Raw genomic sequence first — 20,713 nt, 5'->3', positions numbered from 1 at the left:
GGGAGGGTCCCAAAGTGGATAGAGGCACAGAAGTTAAAGAATAGTGTAGCGCTGGTACAACTGGATCAGACACAGTGCCGTTTTTGCCCTTAACATCAGTGTTACTGATATGTTGTGAGTTTTTCCACCAGAAGCAGCTCTGAAGGGCCAAGCGCAGATGAGTTACACTCTCTAACTGCATACCAGCAGGATGGAGCTACTAAATTAGTAGCAGCTTAACAGAGTTTAAGAGAACTTTAAAAGCACTATTAGTGACTTAACTGGATTCATGCCTGATACAGTATTTCTGTCAGTGTGTATACATGTGTCAGTGTGTAAATACACATGATTTTGTGTGTGTGTGTGTGTGTGTGTGTGTGTGAGAGAGAGAGAGAGAGAGAGAGCTCTCTGACCTCTGCTGGTGTCCCAGGTCCTGCAGCAGTGTGTCTGTGTGCTTCTGCAGCACGGCTGGATCCACATGGCTCAGTTTCTTTACCTCACTGCGGACAAAATACCAGAGCTCCTTCACACCCTTCTCCACTTTCCTACGGTACTCCTCCTGCTCACGGCCTGGACCAGCTGGCGAGAAAGAGGGAGAGGCAGAGAGAGAGATAGAGAGATTAGAGACAAATATATATACACATATACCTTAAACTTTTCATACACACAGTCACAGGGTTCTGCTCCGATACCAAACTTTACAAGCTAGCATCTCAGAACCCATTTCAGTGAGGTCAAACTGTGACCAAGTGCATATGTCCAGAGCAGCAATAAAAACATTTACTGGATTAATGAGCTACAACAGTCCTCTAAACACAAACTCGCACAGGTTCGCTGTCCCTGTTTGGAAACTGTTAGGCCCCCTGGCTGAAATAAAGATTGTGATTTGTTCTGCTGCTGAGTTTAATTGCTTGTAAGTTATCCCGAGCTCTAGCTGAAATGGAGTTTGTATCTATTTGTCAGCGCTCTGTGCAACTGGCCTGAACTCAATTAAATTTGAATAAAGTTGTGAGGCACCGCTCCAGTACATGGGTACAAATGCCTACTTGCCGCTGTGGTTATGGCGGCCATGTGACTCAAAGCACCAAGCAGCCTTTACTGTAGCCTTACAAAATTCTGCCTGTACAGCCCCCAAGAGGGAGATTTCAACAACATGAGTTAATTCTGTGACTTATTTACACATCTGTTTACTTATTGTGTAATCACGCACACACAGGAAAGACTAAGAAAAACTCTTGCCCTGGTGCTTTGTTAGAAAGCAAGGGTTTCCTCCTTGCACACCTCCCATAAAATCCAACTTGTACATTCTCCTTCTGATGGCAGATGATGTGCTTTGACATCAACTATGCAAAAGAATTATTGGAGACTTCTGAATTAGCTAGGATGTCCTGACCAGGCCATGTTGGCAGTTGTTTCACTTGTATATAATTTTCCATGATTCTAACTGTTCTCTTTTCAGACTCATCCCTTTCCAGACATCCCTTCAGGCCTTAGAGAGTTTGTTGGATCTGGCCATGGAGATCTACTCACTAAAAATCAGGAGCAAACCAAACTAAATGTCTGATGTTTAAATACGACAGGCTCCTCCAAAATCCCCTTTAGTGATGCTCTAATCATCTGCAGCAGATGTCTTGACCTTTTTCCTTACATGAAAACTGCATTTCTATTAATTATATTTCACAACAGGTTTTTTAATAACTTCAGTTGTATGTGTTTAGTAATATGTTACCTCCATCTCACAGTATTGTTTAAATAAAGATCAAAAATCCAGATGTTTAAATTTATTTAAAAATATGACGGTTTCCACATGGCTATAGAGAGCGAAAGTGTGAGAAAGTGAAAGATAGAGAGCTTTTTTAAAGGATGAATGAGGTTAACTGTACATGAGAGCTTGGGTACACTCGTTTAATTCCTTTTCAGAATTTTCACTTTGAATGTCTTCTCTTTCTCTCTGCCCTTTATTCAGTTTTCTTATATCATTCCACTCCACCTTTATAGCACCCTGGATTTCCTCTAATTCACCTTCACCTCTCTCCCTCTTATTCTGAGATAATAAAATAATATTGTGAATTCTGTGACTCACCATGAAGAACGTTACTTTTGTGAAATTGAAATGAGCAGATGCTGTTGCTATAAGAACAGGAGAAGACGACCAAATACGTGTCTAACTTGTTACTGCTGAAATACATAAAGAGTCCATTTTGCGTAAGGTAAGACAATGGCTCCGTCTCCCAATTCTGAACTACACATACTATTTTGTTTGGCAGGTTAGTACACAAAATATTAAAGCACATGACATAGGAGCTACTCACAATGAGTAGCTCCTCATTTTCTGTGTCATATTGCATTGTTAAATAATAGTGTCCATCGTCGCCACACTCAAAAAACATGCAAAAAAACAAACAAACAAAAAAACCCCCAAATATATATATATATATATATATATATATATATACTCATCTTTTGCATGTTTTTTGAGTGTGTCGACGATGGACATTATTATTCAACAATGTGACCCAGAAAGCACAGTATATACTACACATTTCATCTTTAAAAATGTAAAATTAGTATTAGTATTTAATAATTAGTACCTTTGTTTATTTCTAACTATATATTTGTTTTCTTGCTGGGGTACTCAAAAAACGGTGCAAAACACTGGAAAATTCCCTTCAAGGTAGCTAAAGCAATGTGGAGACCCTCAGCAATGTAGACAACCCTTTAAAATGTTTTTAAGGTATCATGGTTCTATATTTTACTACTGCCTTTACTAAAGAACCCTTAAAGAGCCCCTTCCTGTTGCAATTTCCCTCACATTGGCAACCTAGCTATGCTAACTAATTAACAGTCAGAACATGGCTATCAAAACATAACATGATTTCTTCCACCGCTGCTTCGCTTTTACACTAAACAGTGAAACATCATTCTGCACCATCTAGGAGCCGGAATGTTGCAGTCAGAGTGACACTAAACCCATTTTCAAACCAACATAAAACAAGGAGACTTCAGGGAACTTCTAAAATAATGGCCTTGTGAAATAAACATGTTCCACCTATAGCTGGTGCTGGCCCTGTGTGTGCTACTTACCTTGCTTAGATGACCTTCATTCATTCTGTTATATTCAAACAGGACAATGAGGCGGACGCTCAGGGCCCAATGTGCTAGGCCCTCTGCTCGACTTTCAAGCAGAAATAGGACAGATTTTGCCAGTGTGCTCTGTACAAACTAGCGTATGTACTACTGTACTGTACAGTGGCGCAAGTGCTCTTTTCCTTCATACGAGCTCATTACAGGGAGGATGAACTTGGGTGAAGAATGGATGAAGATTCTGGTGTTAATCAGTTTGATTCATTTGAGCAGCTGCCTTCTAAAACCTAGTGTAGGTTAAAAGCTGTGTTTAACAGCCTACAATTACTAGATTCTAGGACCACAAATGAAAACAGATTCAATTTAATTTGAAGAGATCAGATTTGTGTGTGCATTTGGTTCTGAAAACATCACATTTGGCTCAAATTAAAAAAGAAAAAAGTGGATTTGCACCACTTTAAGCTGGTAATGTTAATGCAACCAAATTTTGTTCGGAGACTTCCTTACCAGTCATTTCAACATGATGACTCACATAGAAACAACCATAGGGTGAGTGTTTCAGTCCAAAAATACAACCTGTGCTGCTAAGCAAAATACACTCAAACACACACACACATGCACAAAGAATAATTGATAAAACTGTGCTGGGAGATCATGTTGAAGATGTTTCTCAACTTTTTGGAGATTAACTAAATTTTAAGATTAGAATAAGGGTTTATAATAAGGGTTATGGTCAGAATAAGGGTTTAGAATAAGGGTTATGATTAAAATAAGTGTTTAGAATAAGGGCTTAGACTAAGGGATAAGGTTAGAATAAGGGTTTAGAATAATGGTTATGGTTAGAATAAGAGTTAAGATTAAGGGCTAAGGTTAAAGTGAGAGTTTAGAATAAGGGTTATGGTTAGAATAATGGTTTAGAATAAGGGTTAAGGTTAAAGTGAGAGTTTAGAATAAGGGTTATGGTTAGAATAATGGTTTAGAATAAGGGTTAAGGTTAGAATACAGGGTTAGAATAATGGTTATGGTTAGAATAAGGGTTTAGAATAAGGGTTGAGGTTAAAATGAGAGTTTAGAATAAGGGTTAAGGTTAGAGTAAGGATTAAGAATAAGGTGTAGGTTTGATTGTTTTTGTGCACAAGCTCTGTGAGTTGTGAATCTGCTGTGCAAATCAGTTATCAGTTAACATGAATCGACTCATTTGAAGCATTCTACCCTACCTCAAGTTGAAGAGCTTCTTGTTCTAAGTCGCATGTTCTTCCCTGTTTCTTTGATGCAGTCTTCAGAGCCACAATGTGTTTATGTCAGCTACCTCTTTGTTGGTTGTAGCATAGCTAGACACAGTTTCCTACTTGTGTGCAAGATAGCTTCTGTTATGATAGTGTAATAGCTACCTCTTCACTTGTGCTAATAAAATGATACATTAGCTAATCTTTATGCAGTGTGTTGCAGCTTATCTTTATGATTAAAGCAACATTTTATTAGGGGATTTATTGCTTCCTAAACTGTATTCTCTGAGTCAGAGTAGAAGTACACCCGTAGAATTCGACAAGAGCTAAGCTTTCTGTTTCTTGGGGGTTCAGACTGCTGTGTTTTTCAAGGGCTGTTTTGAGCTGCTTACAGTAGCTCCTTGACCACTTGACCAGGTGGCAAGGAGACAAAAAAGGACATGCATCTCTCCCACTGAAAACAGGCAAATATAAGTGGGGCTCTTTGGAGTAAATGTGTACAGTGCAAATACTCACGGTGAGTGTAGACTGACTAAAATAACTAGAATGGATTTTGATGGTTAATCCCGAAAAGTAGTTCTTCCACCAACCATGTGCAGGTGTGCTGAAACACACACACACAAACACACCCTCTTACCATCTCCAAACAGTCTCTGGTAGTTATGTATTTTCTGCTTTGCTCGACTCAGCTGCTCCTCTAAAGAGCGTAGCCTGCCTGCAGACACGGGCCGATCAGACTGGCCTTCAGGAATCCTACCGAAAGAATACACACACAAAAAGGGTCCATCAGTCATGGCCTTTTTTTGTTCTACAGGTATTTGAGAGTTAGCTGGAAGCAGATCAGACTCGTTCAGGTCAACAATTATCATCATTCTAGAAGGGTAAAGATTTTTAACCTTTGATTTTCTTGCTTTTCAACCTGTCAAAAGCAGGTTAACTTCGCTCATAACAAAAATCTGCCTTTACATCACGCATACACACCAAACTAGCCAATAAACAATAAACAATAAGCATATTAAATTGATGAGCACTTCAAAAATGGAAATAAAAATCAATATGCATGTAATTAAAATGCTTGTAAACATTAAACACTGAGGGAACAAGAACAATAGAAATTAAAATAGAAATCAGACAGTTTTTGTTTCTCAGTGGTCTGTCTGTGGGCTGGGGCCAAACGATTTCAAGCTAAACCACATCTCCTGACCTTGTGGAGAGATGCTTCCACCATGCATAGTTTAAAATTGCTTTAGTGCTTTTCACAGCTTTACATCAAACCAAAGTGTCTTTTGAGCGAGCCATGGGTGACAGTGGCAGGAAACACTCTCTCAGAGCAAGAGGAAGAAATCTTGAGGAACCAAGACACAAAAGGGGAACCTGTACTATCTGGCCCTCTAGCTGTCTTTCTGCTCTGAAAAATAAAAAAGAATATTTCTGTCTTTTAAATTTTTTTAGAAAGGTTTTCTAAGTAGTCTAAGTACTAAGAACAGTGTAAATCTTACAGTGGATCTTTAAAAATGTTAATTAACAAATGTTTCTAAAAACCTTTCTGAATGATGTTTTACAACGAACTCACTCGCAAATAAATGACTAACCACACCTGCTCATTAAAGTGCTACTGGTAAACGCTGCCAGCAGTTCAGCACTCTAAATTACTCTTATGGGGGAGGGGGTCCGCTTGTTAATACTTGTCTGCAAGTATTAACAACAACAACAACAATACTAGTACTACTACTAATAATAATTGTATAAGTATTGGGACACCAGCTCATTTAATTTCTTCTGGCATCAAGAGTATTAAAATAGTGTATCCTATCTCTCTACTGTCCATGGAATGCTTTTTATTAGATTTTGGAGAATTTCTGTGAAGATTTGATTGCATTCAGCGACCAGAACATTAGTGAGGTCAGGATGTTGAATGATCACCACCCCACCTCATCCCCAACTCGCCAACTCATCCCGAGGGTTTTGGATGGAGCACAATCCATCATTCCACAGCTCCACTGATCCACAGCTCAATGCTGGAGGGCTTTATACCCCTTTAGCTCATGTCTGGAGAGATTCATGTTTATCTGCTCCTACAGGGACTAGACAAGCTGTGTGTGTGTGTGTGTGTGGGTGCATTTGCACATCTGTGTCAGCAATAGGTTCAATGTAAAGTAGCTGAATACACTTATTAAAAGGGGTGTCCACAAACATTTGGACATAAAGTGTATTTGATATGCACTGTTTAGCCATTGTCCCACTTCTCTCAGACCATTAACAAGAACACGGTTGATGACTGCTGAGTGTATCTCATCTCTAAATACTGTATTTTGTATTACTCCTCATCATCTTCCTTTCCTTGACCATTTCTGCCTGTTCTCATCACCTGATGAGAAACCGATTCCGGTTGACCATTTGTATTCAGTTACCATTTTTGGTTGATCATATATATATATATATATATATATACAGTCATGCCCGAAAGTATTCATACCCCTGTCAAAGTTTGACTTAAATTTACTTTTATTTAACCAGAAGTTATATTTTTGCCTTGAAACGACACAGGCATCTCCCAGGAGATAACACGATGATGTACAAGAGGCATCATTGTGGGAAAAAGTATTTCTCAGCTTTTATACACATTTGAACAAAAAGTGGCATGTCCAAAATTATCCATACCCTTTGAAAACTGTCACAGTATATGGGAAAATCCAAAGTTCTATACCATTCCAAATAGTCCAAGCTGTTTTAAAGCATCCTAATTACCCTGATTCATTGGGAACAGCTGTTTTAATCAACTCAACAGGAGAAAAACAGCAGCTCTCTGCAGTTGGTTTGTGGACAGTCATGGCTAAGACAAAGGAGCTCACTAAGGACCTGCGGCTGTGCATTGTGGCCGCTCACAAGTCAGGAAAAGGCTATAAAGCCATATCAAAATGTTTTCAAGTTCCAGTGGCTAAGTATTATTAAAAAATACAAGAAGTTCCGCACTGTGGAAAATCTCAGAAGATGTGGTCGGAAGCCAAAAGTGACACCTGTGCTGGCCAGGAGAATAGTGAGAGAGGTGAAGAAAAATCCAAGGATCACCACCAAGGCCATCCTGGTGAATCTGGACTCTGCTGGTGGCGACATCTCAAGGCAGACAGTTCAACGGACACTGCACACTGCTGGGTTCCACGGACGCAGGACAAGGAGGACACCACTTCTCCAGAAAAGGCACACAAAAGCCCGCTTGACCTTTGCAAATGCTCATCTGGACAAAGAAGAAGACTTCTGGTGTTCTGTTTTATGGTCAGATGAAACAAAAATTTAATTGTTTGGCCACAATGATGTGTGCACCATTTGGCGTAAAAAAGGAGAAGCCTTCAACCCTAAGAACACCATCCCCACTGTCAAACATGGTGGTGGGAACCTAATGTTTTGGGGGTGTTTTTCAGCCAATGGACCAGGGAACTTGATCGCAGTAAATGGCACCATGAAAAAAGAGGAATACATCAAGATTCTCAACAACAACATCAGGCAGTCTGCAGAGAAACTTGGCCTTGGGAACCGGTGGACATTTCAGCACGACAACGACCCAAAACACACAGCCAAAGTGGTGAAGAAATGGTTAGCAGACAAAAACATTAATGTTTTGCAGTGGCCCAGCCAGAGTCCTGACTTGAATCCAATTGAGAATCTGTGGAGGGAGCTAAAGATCAGGGTGATGGCAAGGAGACCCTCGAACCTCAAAGAGTTGGAGCTCATCACTAAAGATGAATGGGCAAAAATACCAGTGGAGACATGCAAAAAGCTGGTCAGCAATTACAGGAAGTGTTTGATTGCTGTAATAGCCAATAAAGGCTTTTCTATTAATTATTGAGAAGGGTATGAATAATTTTGGACATGCCACTTTTTGTTCAAATGTGTATAAAAGCTGAGAAATATTTTTTCCCACAATGATGCCTCTTGTACATCATCGTGTTATCTCCTGGGAGATGCCTGTGTCATTTCCAGGCAAAAATATAATTTCTGGTTAAATAAAAGTAAATTTAAGTCAAACTTTGACAGGGGTATGAATACTTTCGGGCATGACTGTATATATATATATACACACACACACACACACAATGGTAACTTGAATCTGACAAAAGTAATAATAAATAAATGTTCTATGAAAATGAACAAATGAAAATCCAACATTGATTTTGAACCACACTTCAACAGAATTATTTAAAAAAAGTAAACTCATTAAACAGGCCTGGACAAAAATGATGGTACCCCTGAAAATAATGTGACCAAAGGGACACGTTAAATCAAGGTGTCTACAATCTTGTATTCAGTCAGTGGGCCTGTATATAGGGCTACAGGTAGTCACTGTGCTGTTTAGTGACATGGTGTGTACCACACTCAACATGGACCAGAGGAAGCGAAGGAAAGAGTTGTCTCAGGAGATTAGAAAGAATACAAGCATGTTAAAGGTAAAGGTTATAAGACCATCTCCAAGCAGCTGGATGTTCCTGTGACCACAGTTGCACATATTATGGGAGACGACCAAGGAGGACACCATTGTTGAAAACAAATCATGAAAAAACAAGACTGAATGATGCCAAACTACATGTTGACAAGCCCCAAAGCTTCTGGGAGAATGTCCTATGGACAGATGAACTTTTTGCCAAGGCACATCAGCTCTATGTTCACAGACAGAAAAATGAAGCATATCAAGAAAAGAACACTGTCCCTACTATGAAACATGGAGGAGGATCTGTTATGTTCTGGGGCTGCTTTGCTGCATCTGGCACAGGGTGTCTTAAATCTGTGCAGGGTGCAATGAAATCTCAAGACTATCAAGGGATTCTAGAGAGAAATGTGCTGCCCAGTGTCAGAAAGCTTGGTCTCAGATGCAGGTCATGGGTCTTGCAACAGGATAATGACCCAAAACACACAGCTAAAAACACCCAAGAATGGCTAAGAGGAAAACATTGGACTATTCTGCAGTGGCCTTCTATGAGCCCTGACCTAAATCCTAATGAGCATCTTTGGAAGGAGCTGAAACATGCTGTCTGGAAAAGGCACCCTTCAAACCTGAGACAACTGGAGCAGTTTGCTCATGAGCAGTGGGCCAAAATACCTGCTGAGAGGTGCAGAAGTCTCACTGACAGTTACAGGAATCGTTTGATTGCAGTGATTGCCCCAAAGGTTGTGCAACAAAATATTAAGTTATGGGTACCATCATTTTTGTCCAGGCCTATTTTCTGAGTTTATTTTTTAAAATAATTCTGTTGAAGCATGGTTCAAAATCAGTGTTGGATTTTCATTGGTTAATTTTCATAGAATTTTTATTTATTATTACTTTTGTCAGAATCAAGTTATTTCTGTGACCATTGTGGGTTTTTCTTTCATTAACTGAGGGGTACCAACAATTTTGTCCATGTGTGTATATGCGCGTGTGTGAAGGATTAAGCTTGTGAATGTTTGATCACAGTGACTGAAGTGTGTATTGAACGGCAGTGTTCTCAGCATGACAGCATGAGGATAACTGTACTTTGTGATGAAACTTGTGTTTACAGTTCTGCAAAATGTGTTGTGTTTTTCCAAAAGAACTTTCCTTGGTAAACCATGTTTAAAGTATCAGGTGTGTTAGCAATTGAACAAAAAATGCAAAAAAAAAAAAAAAAAAGATTTACACAAGTGATGGATTGTTTTTGTAAATACTGAATTAAAAATCACTGTAGTAATAATAGTAATCTGAATCATGCTATTCTTTATTCTCTAAAGCTCTACTCTGTTGTTGATTGCAACTTGCTCCCAAAAGCATCCTTAAACACAGTGTTGTATTAAAATGCCTTAAGTATTGTCATAGAGACCACAGAGAAGGTTCCAGCTGTGAAATAAAAGGAGGAGCTGGAGAGAGAGGAAAGTAGAGAAAGAGGGAGGACACGGCATAACATCCACTGCCATTCTCAGTAACATCCTGTTTACTGCTGTTTAGTGAATTTGCTTTTTAAAATTCTAAAGCCTGTAATCACTAATTACAGTCTGAATGATGTTTCTCTTCAGCCTGTATCGACACACTCTAAACACCTCCCGTCACAAACAGGCCGCTAATGAGCGTCTGGAAAGCCATTTAGGCTCAAGTGGGGCTTAAAACGTTAACTAAACTCTGCTAATTCAGCAGCACACAATAGACCTTAACAAACTGATAAACACGTCCAAAAACATCCAGCTTCCTTTTAGCAACAATTATCCAGCATTCCTATTAGATTCATTAAAACAAACATGCTCATATTTTACATTTTCCTAAGAAACGACATCCAACTAGCACATGGAAACTGTGTGTTACATATTCATGTGGAAACGAATATATTCAGATGAATTCTGCTAACATATGCATATGCATAAGGGAATTAGGATCCAAAGCAGCAGGAAAGCAGCATGTAAGCAAAAAAAAAAAAAAACATTAAGTGGAAAATCAGCAGTTTAGAGAGAAAGAGAGCGGGGAGACAGTCACAAATGATCATCAGATAAAGTACGGAGCAAAAGCCTTAGATACCAACATACATTGTTTAAAAGCAAGTGTGTTTGTTTTAGGAACATCACAATGAACACAAATGAACAATGTCGAAGCGATGCTGAATGGATTCAGTTACCAGCAAATTCTGGAAGCAACATCACACCCTTTAATAGGTTGAAGATGAGAATCCATTATGGATACCTCAAGAAATGCAAGCTGATGGTTTTGCTACGGTCCTCACAGTCCTCACTGACCTTAACATCATCAGAAATGTGACAATACATTGCAAAACAGCAGTGCATGCAACAACCTACGAATCTTACAGAACTAGAAGCCTTTCGAAAGTAAGAATGGAAAGTAAGAAAATCCCCTAAACAAGAACTAAAATACTTTTTTTTTTACTTTTTTCTTTTTTACATAGCTTTTCACAGTGAATATTCTGACTAGAAGTGCCCACACTTTTGGATACTTATTAGAGATTGTGGCAAAACTGACAACTTTGCAAGAGCTGAAAAAACCTTCTTAACTTTCAGTGCAAGGCAGTTATTCCAAGCCATTTTGGAGCATTTCTGTTATTTCATTAATTATGAAATTCTCACATGATGTATAGAACAACCAGATTCCAGATTATGTCAAACAGTGAAAAACAGCTAAAGGGAAATTCCAGAGTTATTACGTGACAGAGACAAGATAAGGATTCACAAGTTTGTATTTATATATATATATAGGAGCTGTATGTAAGCTGTAGACATCAAAGTGTGCGTCAAAGTGTGTGTGTGTGTGTGTGAACTGATCCAGCTAAACCATTACAGAGTAAATCAGTCTCAGCCTGACCCAAACTATTTCACTACAACACTGCAGAGAGAGAGCGAGAGAGAGAGAGAGAGAGAGAGAGAGAGGGAGAGAGAGGGAGAGAGAGGAGAAGGAAACAGAAAAAGAGAGAAAGAAGTGGATAAAGTGAAGGGGGAGAGTAAAGAGGAGCGTAAGAGAGAAAAATGCTAAGGGGAGACGCTTTTCATCTCATGATGAAGTCTGCATAAAGAGTAAGGGATATGAGCAGAAAGGGAAAACAGACACAGGCAATGTGCAGAGTTCTGAAATATAAATGAACTACAACTGCTCTCTGCCTTTATCTCTCTCTCTCCCTTTCTTTCTGATCACTTCCATTCTGTAGCCTTATTCATTTTTACCATATTCAGTTACAGGAGATTGAATTAGCCTCATTGACAAATTACATGTCCTCACAAGAACGTACATGTTGAGATTTAAAGTGTAAGTTTTAAAACCATGCTTGTTGTCTGAAGTTTATTCCTCCCGTTTTCACAGAAGCTAATATTGCTAACGTAATGGTAATGGAAACTCTGAGCATGGTGCGAACCGCATGCATAAGTCATCAAACCATGTGGACTCACTGTTATCTATAAACATGGACTAAAGTACAGCTGTTTAGATGCTTACCTTGCATTACAATTAATTCAAGTATCTGTTCGATTAAATGGCAAACAATAATTACTAGAGCTTACCCACATTACGATAACGCTAATTTCTCATAACAGCCCGATAAGGTATTACAATACTTTGACAGAACAAAGCTTATGCTGTTTGCACCCTTTGTGGTTGTCCTACGTCTCTAGGTTTTATCTGAAATGTGTAACAGACATTAGCAAATATGTGTGTTTGTATGCTGCTAGCAGCTTTACAGTGACTCAGTTAAGAATCCTGGCAGAGCTCAGGTTGAACGGAGGCAGGGGTGCCGTAAGGAGGGAGTTAGGATAATTCTAAGGGCCTGTGACTGACATGGGCCCTAAAAATTTATCAATTGAGTATTTCGTCAGAATTTATAGAGTTGTGGGGCCCAGTGTAATATCTTTTCATTGGGCCCAAAATCCCTGGCAGCACTCCTGAATGAGGTAAATGGCTAAAAACACCAAATAAACATAAATACACTTCATAGAGTTTATTTATTCTGGCCTACACTTTTGAAGTTCCTCAAGTGTTCTTCAGCAAACGCAATGGTTCCATAAAGAAGTATAAACCTCAAAGAAGCATTTAAGTGCTTAAAGCGGCATTATGTAGAAATGTAACCATAAATGAATAAATTCCAAACCACTTTAATGCTCCACTGACCTGTAATAGGGAGAATGGTGTCTGTAGCATTGCCACTCCGGGCAGAAACGCTGCTACTGCTCTATGTAACTCTGGTGGAGCTGCTTAAAGCACCATTTGTAGGGGGGAGCTGAGGAGCAAAAAATACCAATTTGCGATAATGCTGCTTTAAATGGTTCTTTGCATGGTTAAATTGTTCTGATTGATAAAAAAAAATGTTGATGGCTGTACTGTATATAAACCTACCTACCCTTCCCTAATCCTAACCTTAAACTTAACTACATCCAATTACAACATCCTAACTCTAACCCTGATGCTGCTGAGAGTCAACAAATGAGAGTCAACAAATGTTATCTGTAGATGATTCCATTGCAGGACCAATCACAGTGTGTCAAATGGTTCACATGGAGGCAAGTGCATGATGATAGCCTGGAAGCCTGAAGATGATAGCTCCAGTGTGAAATAAAGAAGCCAACCTCAGACACTAAACATTTCTTGGCTGATCGGGTGCATTTAAGGTAAGAGGGTAAAGCCGTAAACTATCACTTTAAGAGGTCTAAGTTTCTCTCTCTCTCTTACTCTCAAATTTGTTTAAACTGTGCCTGTGTCAGTTCCCTGTGGTGTTTCCCATCCGTCTCTTCTCTCATCCATCCTCTGCTTCTCTGCACCCTCAATCCCTCCATTCCTCTCCCACTAAAACGCTTCTCAGCATGGAGCACCCCGCAAAACATCCATCACCATCTCCCTCCTACACAGCTCCCTACTGTCTGCATTTACAACCCGGATGCGTGCACACACACACACACACACATTTGTGCAGCTCCCACACCTTGCCACTGTCACATTTCCACAGCGTGCCCGTTCCTCTGAACATTACACACACCCTTGCTCTCAAATCTGCAGTAATTGAACTGTATGACTATTGAGCTACAATGCCAGCATGAGCCCAAAACACCTCTCTACAGATATTTTAAACTTAGTTCCATTTTACTTATTACAACTATGCCCTTTTATCAGACACCCTCTTGCACCCTCTTGCAGTTAGAAATCTGTAGCTCATCTATTGATGCTTGATGTTTGCCATTTTCTAGGCCTTCATCAGTGGTCAGTTTCTGACCACAGGGCCACTATTGTTGCTAGATGGATCCAATTTCAACCTAGCAGTGACACTGACGTGTGCAAGGTGTTTTAAATACAGTGGTCAGTGAGTGAAAGCAGAAGGTAGGTGTTTCCAATAAAGTGGCCAGTAAATGCAGAGTAGTCCACAAGCTGAGCCAGGACAAAAACGAGATAAGCAAAGGATGCACAGGTTAAATGCACAGGCAAAGCAAAAGAGTAGTCACTACTAGTACTTAGTAGAGCAGTACTTACGGCAAATCCTGGCAATACTTCTAAAGTAATATAACAAAGAGGTATATACATCATATTACATATTACATCAGTAATCAGGTGAGGTGGATCATAGGAACTGTCCAGTATCAGTTGACATGTGACGGTGCCAGTACTGCCAGGGATAGAGGGAGAGCCAGACAGGTGGCAATTTGTATTGACAACATTCTATAAACTAGAGTGTCCCCAAACTTTTGATGGGTAAGATAATTCCTCATCACCTCACCTTCATCTGAAGAGGCCCTGTGCCCTTACATCCCAACTGCTATCACTTACACACAGCAGTCTCACCCTGAGCCGACACACACACAAGCACACAAACTCGCCTGCCTCTCATAAAGCCCTCCACATAATGCTCTCGGCTCTGCTCTTATCCCCTTATCCCCTCTCCTCTCCCTGAGATATGACCTATGTGTGCCCTACACCCAAGGGTGTAGTTTGGGATTCAGAAGGGGTTGGCGCCACTATGCAGCAGGAGCTAAATAACAGAACAAACTCCATCAAACTGAACGCCCGTCCCTCACTGGTGATCCAGGCTTTGCCAATGGACCCTTTAACTTTTTAAAATGTGCCCCTAGAGTAGTTGGTGAGCTGCATGTCTGCTGTGGTAAACAGTCAAATAGATGTATTTAGAATTTGAAAACACAGCATTTTCCTGAAATGTAGATCTAGATATCTAAAATAATCTATGAATATAATTTTGTTAAGTTCGTTTTTTTCACAGGATTTGTGTCCTTATTGACACAAACAATTATAGGACAACAAATATCTGGCCAATACTTCCATATAGCGCCTTTATCATCTACTTTTACTGTCTACTTGGCATGTATCTTTAAGCTAGGGCAAACAGTCCATTGATATACTGGAGCTATGAAACCGCCCTAAATGCAGATATCTAATTACAACAATACAACAATAGGCTGCTTTTTAGGTCTGTTTTGTATGTATAAAGTCTTCACGTAAAGTGCAAACGTGTTCTGTATTGTTACTGTAAACACCAGTTAATGTTATTTAAGTCATCCATTTCACTGATTATTTGGTAATGCAATGTGGAAAGACTGTAGTGTAATCCTGGAAATTAGTTTAGCATTACCATGGAAACGGGTACGGGGTACGTATATGAGAGGGTACAGTGTAACCATGTTTTCATATACGTACCCCGTACCCGTTTCCAGAGATGCGCAAATTTTTGATGGGTAAGATAATACTGTTGGACCTACTTACACTTCCCTCGCTTCCTCATCACTTCACCTTCATCTGAAGAGGCCCTGTGCCCCTACAAAAGTAGGTGTAGAGTAACCATAGGAAGGGTGTATGTTACCATGAAAATGGGTATGGAGTAAGTCTATGAGACGGTGTAGCATAACCATGAGAATGGGTGTAGAGTAACCAAAGGAAGGGTGTAGCGTAAATAACCAAAGGATAAATATAATGAGACCATGGACAAAGGAGCAACCACTATCGGACTGGGTGTAGTGTAACCATAAAAGCGGGGCAGTGGTGGCTCAGCGGTTAGAGCGCCGGGATATCGATAACAGGGTTGTGGGTTCGATTCCCGGGCTCGGCAAGCTGCCACTGTTGGGCCCTTGAGCAAGGCCCTTTACCCTCTCTGCTCCCCGGGCGCTGGAGTTGGCTGCCCACCGCTCTGGGTGTGTGTGTGTACTCACTGCCCCTAACACGTGTGTGTGTGTGAGTGTGTGTTCACTACCAGATGGGTTAAATGCGGAGGACACATTTCGCTGTACAGTCCACACTGTACAGTGACGAATACGTGCACCTTTATCCTTTATCCTTAAAACTGGGCATAGCAAACAATGATAACAATCAGAAACTTCGATGCAAACTTTCCCAACAACCTCTTGCTAACTTGGACATTGGAGGGCACTGGGATCTGAAAAGTCTTTAGACTACACCTGTGCCTACACCCAACAGCCCATCACTCATTCTCTGTTCTCTAATCAGTTTCCCTCTCTGTCTCTGTGCCCATTAGTTGTGCTCCAGCTCAGTGTGTGTCCTATAGTTCAGTGTGTGTGTCCTATAGTTCAGTATGTGTGTGTGTGTGTGTGAGAGAGAGAGAGAGAGAGAGAGAGAGCGCAAAGGCATGTGCCCTCCTCTGTCATCTCCTACACACTCTCCACAGTCGCCCTCATGACCTTCTGTCTGAGCCACCACAGCACCTGCCAGTCCACCAGCGCAACGCCATCTATCACACTGACGAGGGAAAGAGAGGGAGAGAGAGAGGGAGGTGGACTAAAAGTAAGGAAAAGAGAATTACAGATAAAAGAGAAAAAGGAAGAGAAAAGATAAAGTGAGAAAACAAGGAGAGTGAAAGGGCATAAATGTGTGTGTGAGAGAATGAGAGAAAGCAATGAGTGAGAGTGTGAAAGTGCATACTCAAACCAGAGAGTGGAGAGCAAACTGCACATTAAAGTGCCGGCACAGTCCTTTATGACAGAGAGAGAGGGAAAAAAAGAGAAAGAGAGAGAGAGAGAGAGAGAGGTGTAATTTGAGCAAAAAGTGCTGCTGGTTAATTTGGTCTCTAAATGACCATCAGCTCAGCTCATTAACCTCCGTCTGCCTGCTGGACACCGATAGTGCTGACCACTGGGGCAGCAAAGGGCCAGGAGTCAGAATAACACATCATTACTGACAGAGAGTTTTAGCTGATGGTGAATATTTTGTATTTGGAGAGGCAGAGGTTTTTGAGAGGCAGTGGAGTAACACACTCTTCACTTCTGCTTTATCTACACTACTGTTCAAAAGAAGACTGAATCAGCATCTTTATTCAGAGAAATCCAATTTGGTTGCATATAAATATACACTCACAGAGTAATTTATTAGGAAGATCTGTACAACTACTTATTTATACAATTATCTGAAACAGCCGATCACGTGGCAGCAGTGCAGTGTAAAAACCATGCATATATATTATATAATATAATATTAACCCTCAGAATAAGGGAGAAAAAATCTCTCAGTCATTCTGGGTGTGGCATACTGGTGTCAGACACAGAAATAGCTGATCAGCACCACAGTCGCTAGAGTTTACTTAGAATGGTGTAATAAAAAAAAATAACCTTGTTGATGCGAGAGGTCAACGGAGAATGACCACACTGGAGTTGGCAGAAGGCCTACAGTAACTCAGATAACCTCTCTGTACAGTTGAGGTCAGCAGAATCTCAGCATCTCAGAATGTACAACATGTTGAGCTTGGGTGGGTTTTACTATCAGCCAAGAACAGAAAGCTGAGGCTGCAGTGGACACACCAAAACAGGACAGTATAAGACTGGAGGAATGTAGCCAGGTCTGATGAATCCACCTTTCTGCTGAGTCACACAGATGGTAGGCTCAGAAATTGGTGCCAACAGCTTTAATCAACGGACCCAACCTGGCTTGTGTCAACAGTCCAGGCTATTAGAGGTGGTGCAATGGTGTGGGGACTATTTTCTTGACACACAATCATTATCTAAACACCACAGTCTATTTAAGTAGCATTGCTGACCATGTGCATCCCTTCATGACCACAATTTGCCAATCTACTAACTGCTACTTCCAGCACAATGATAATGTCACAAAGCAAAAGTCATGTCAAACTGGCTTCATGGACAAGACAATGAGTTCAGTGTTCTTCAGTGGAAATCCCAGCCCCCCAAATCTGAATGCAGTAAAACATATTTGCGATGTGGTAGAACAGGAGATTCACAGCATGAAAATGCTTGTAAAAATCTGCAGGAATTGTGTGATGCAATCATGTCAATATGAACCAGAATCTCAAAGGAATGTTCCCAACATCTTATGAAATCCAATTGTCTGTTTTGAGACCAAATGGAGGCCCAACCCAGTATCGGTATTGTTGTATTGTAAAGTGTAGTAAAATACTCCGTGAGTGTATAGAAGAATTCCGGTGTAATGTTGGTGCTGAGTACAGCTTAGTAGTTAGTAGGAAACTAAAGAAAATGTAATTAAAGAAATAATGGACAAAGCAGAGATGATTCTCAAATGACTATAGAACATCACGATTGAAATTCTAATGACATTAATATCCAGAATAAGGTTTAAACAAAATGAATATCAAGAACAGTTTTGTAATAAAATTACTATCCAGGCTGAATGTCTAATAAAATGAACATCTAGAATGAAGATGACTGACAGACAGCAGATGCAGGCGGAACTGTGCAAGTATGTGTATGTCGATGCATTTTATTTTTACGATCATAGTTAAATAAAATCTGTGTGCCAAAGCAGGTCAAACAGGACACTGTCAGCTCTCTGTCTGTGAAATGTTGAGCCGCTAGCAAGCAATAAGGGGGTAAAAGGGCAAGGGGGACCAAGATACAAAAGGATAGCTGCAGCTTTTTCATTTATGAAATTACTGTGTACAATTGTTGTAATATAAAAATAACACTTACATACAATAAAACCACTGTTCTTCTCCATTTGACTTGCCTGCTCATGAATGAAGATGGAAAAAAAGAAAAAAATGAGGGACTTCAAACATCATGGAAAAATGCTTCTAACGACTTCTGTGAGGAGGGATTTATAAAGGTTATATTTAAAGGTAATGCTGGATGTATGGTCTTGCATGTAGATCACAAACAATATGTAATAACATAAGCAGAACAATCTCCTGTGGAAATAAACACTCAGTTCATAAATATTCATAAGTCATTTATCTTGCTTTCTCATGTGACACACACAGACATGCACACAAATTCATGTGTGTGTGCGTGTGTGTGTGTATTCCTATATGTCTCATGCACATGCAATTGCATGAGGAAAAATTAAGAATTTATGAAAGAACAAAGCTTTCACTTCCATGTTAGAATAGTGCATTTATTTAGGATAAAACATCCCTGTAAGGCAGAATGGGCACGGATACAATATGGAGCTTTAAAACATGCAGCTACCTCATTGCGCAACATAATAATCACAGCAGTGGGGGAAAATAGATTTTTGGGTCTGCCAAGTACAGTGAAGAAACCCCCACACATTCCTTTTGAGGAAATCGCACCGTAAACAGCGCCAACATGAAGCGTCAACTAGAACATTAAGGATGTAAGAATTTCTTTTTTTTTCATTTTTCTACTCATCAAATCACACATGTTCTTCAGATACCAAAAGCTATTTTTGCAAAAACTTTAGTCAGTAATTTCCTGATACATTTGCAGAAAAAGGAAGTACCTGGATTTCTGCCTCAATTACTAATAAAATGTGGCCTGACTGATCTAAATCCCAATTATAGACAAATGTAATCTAACTAAACTAATAACACACCAACAGGTGTACTGTTCATGTCAACTTTCATCAAACACATAATAAACATTAGTGCAGGCTAGAAAAAGTAAGTAATGACTTCTCCACTGGCAAAAGGTTTTTCAATTAAGGAGATGAGATTGGAAGTGTTGGTTTCACTGGAGCTTTGCAAATGAAATAAAGACCCACCAAACCTTGTTACTGAGAAATCATGCCTTGATGCAATTTCAGAAGACCAGAAGTTGTGCTGGTCAAGTGAAAATTCCAGCAGCACGCTTCCGTCACCTCGATCGCTTGGTATAAGGTGGTCGGGATAGCTGTTTATTCTCTGTGGTTAAAAGATTCGGCTCCAGTATTTAACAGTTTCTCTTCTTGTAAATTTCCACCTGAAGGGGAATCACCTCAAAAGCAATCGCTTTAGAAGTTGCAGTCTTGCAAATAGTAACTCCAGATCCTTAGTCTTTGCAAAATCATCAAATTGATTTCATGACTATTGCTACCCTCCCAAGGAGTGGGTGTCCTGTTAAAACAGGCAATCCAGACAGAGATGGAAGAAACATTGTGGACCATCTGAAATTGGCTCAAATCCATAATGCTTGCAGTCCATGAGCACAGGCTGAAAAGACATTGGATGAAGCAACAAGACAATGACCCAGAGCACACAAGCAAATCAACTAAAGAATAGCTGAGCAGAAGTTTTGTGTTTTAGAAAGGCCAAGTCAGAGTCCTGACCTTAACCCTGTTCAGATGCTGTGGCATGACCTGATAAGGGCTGTGCATGCAACGCATCCCTGAAATACTGATGAACTGAAACACATCTGCGGGGAAGAATAGTCCAGAATCAAAATAGTCCTCCTCAATGTTGAGCAAATCTTATTTGTGCCTACAGGAAACATTTGGTGGAGGTGATTGCTGCTAAAGAAAGGTAGGGGGTGTCTACATTCCCCATTGCAGAACTGTAAACAAAGGTTTCATCACAAAATACAGTTAGCCTTATGCTGTCATGCTGAAAACAGTACCATTTAATACACACAACCTCAGTTACTGTTACCAAACACAGAAAACCCATTGCTGCTGTGATTTACACTACCAAGCTCAATCATTCACAAGTCAAGCAAGGTCCACATGATGGGTGTGTGTGAGAGAAAGTAGGTCAAGGAAAAAAAAAAAGATTTGAAAGAATGAGGAGCAAGTCAATAGG

The 20,713-nt window shown here is 40.1% G+C and overlaps 1 protein-coding gene across 3 annotated transcripts in view; it reads right to left on the bottom strand.

The window, feature by feature from the left end:
- The window catches only part of fut8b (fucosyltransferase 8b (alpha (1,6) fucosyltransferase)), a 161,928-nt gene that overhangs the window by 38,571 nt on the left and 102,644 nt on the right, over positions 1–20,713 (bottom strand). For all 3 annotated transcript variants that reach the window (XM_072687254.1, XM_072687271.1, XM_072687262.1), the window contains 2 exons: positions 4,927–5,042; positions 393–558 (listed from right to left, as the gene is read on the bottom strand). In XM_072687254.1, the coding sequence (XP_072543355.1) occupies positions 393–558; positions 4,927–5,042 (282 nt within the window). The remainder of the gene's footprint in view (positions 1–392; positions 559–4,926; positions 5,043–20,713) is intronic.

Source organism: Salminus brasiliensis, chromosome 1 (genome assembly GCF_030463535.1).
Source record: "Salminus brasiliensis chromosome 1, fSalBra1.hap2, whole genome shotgun sequence".
Taxonomy (NCBI): domain Eukaryota; kingdom Metazoa; phylum Chordata; class Actinopteri; order Characiformes; family Bryconidae; genus Salminus; species Salminus brasiliensis.
This window is presented reverse-complemented; position numbering and strand designations above follow the sequence as displayed.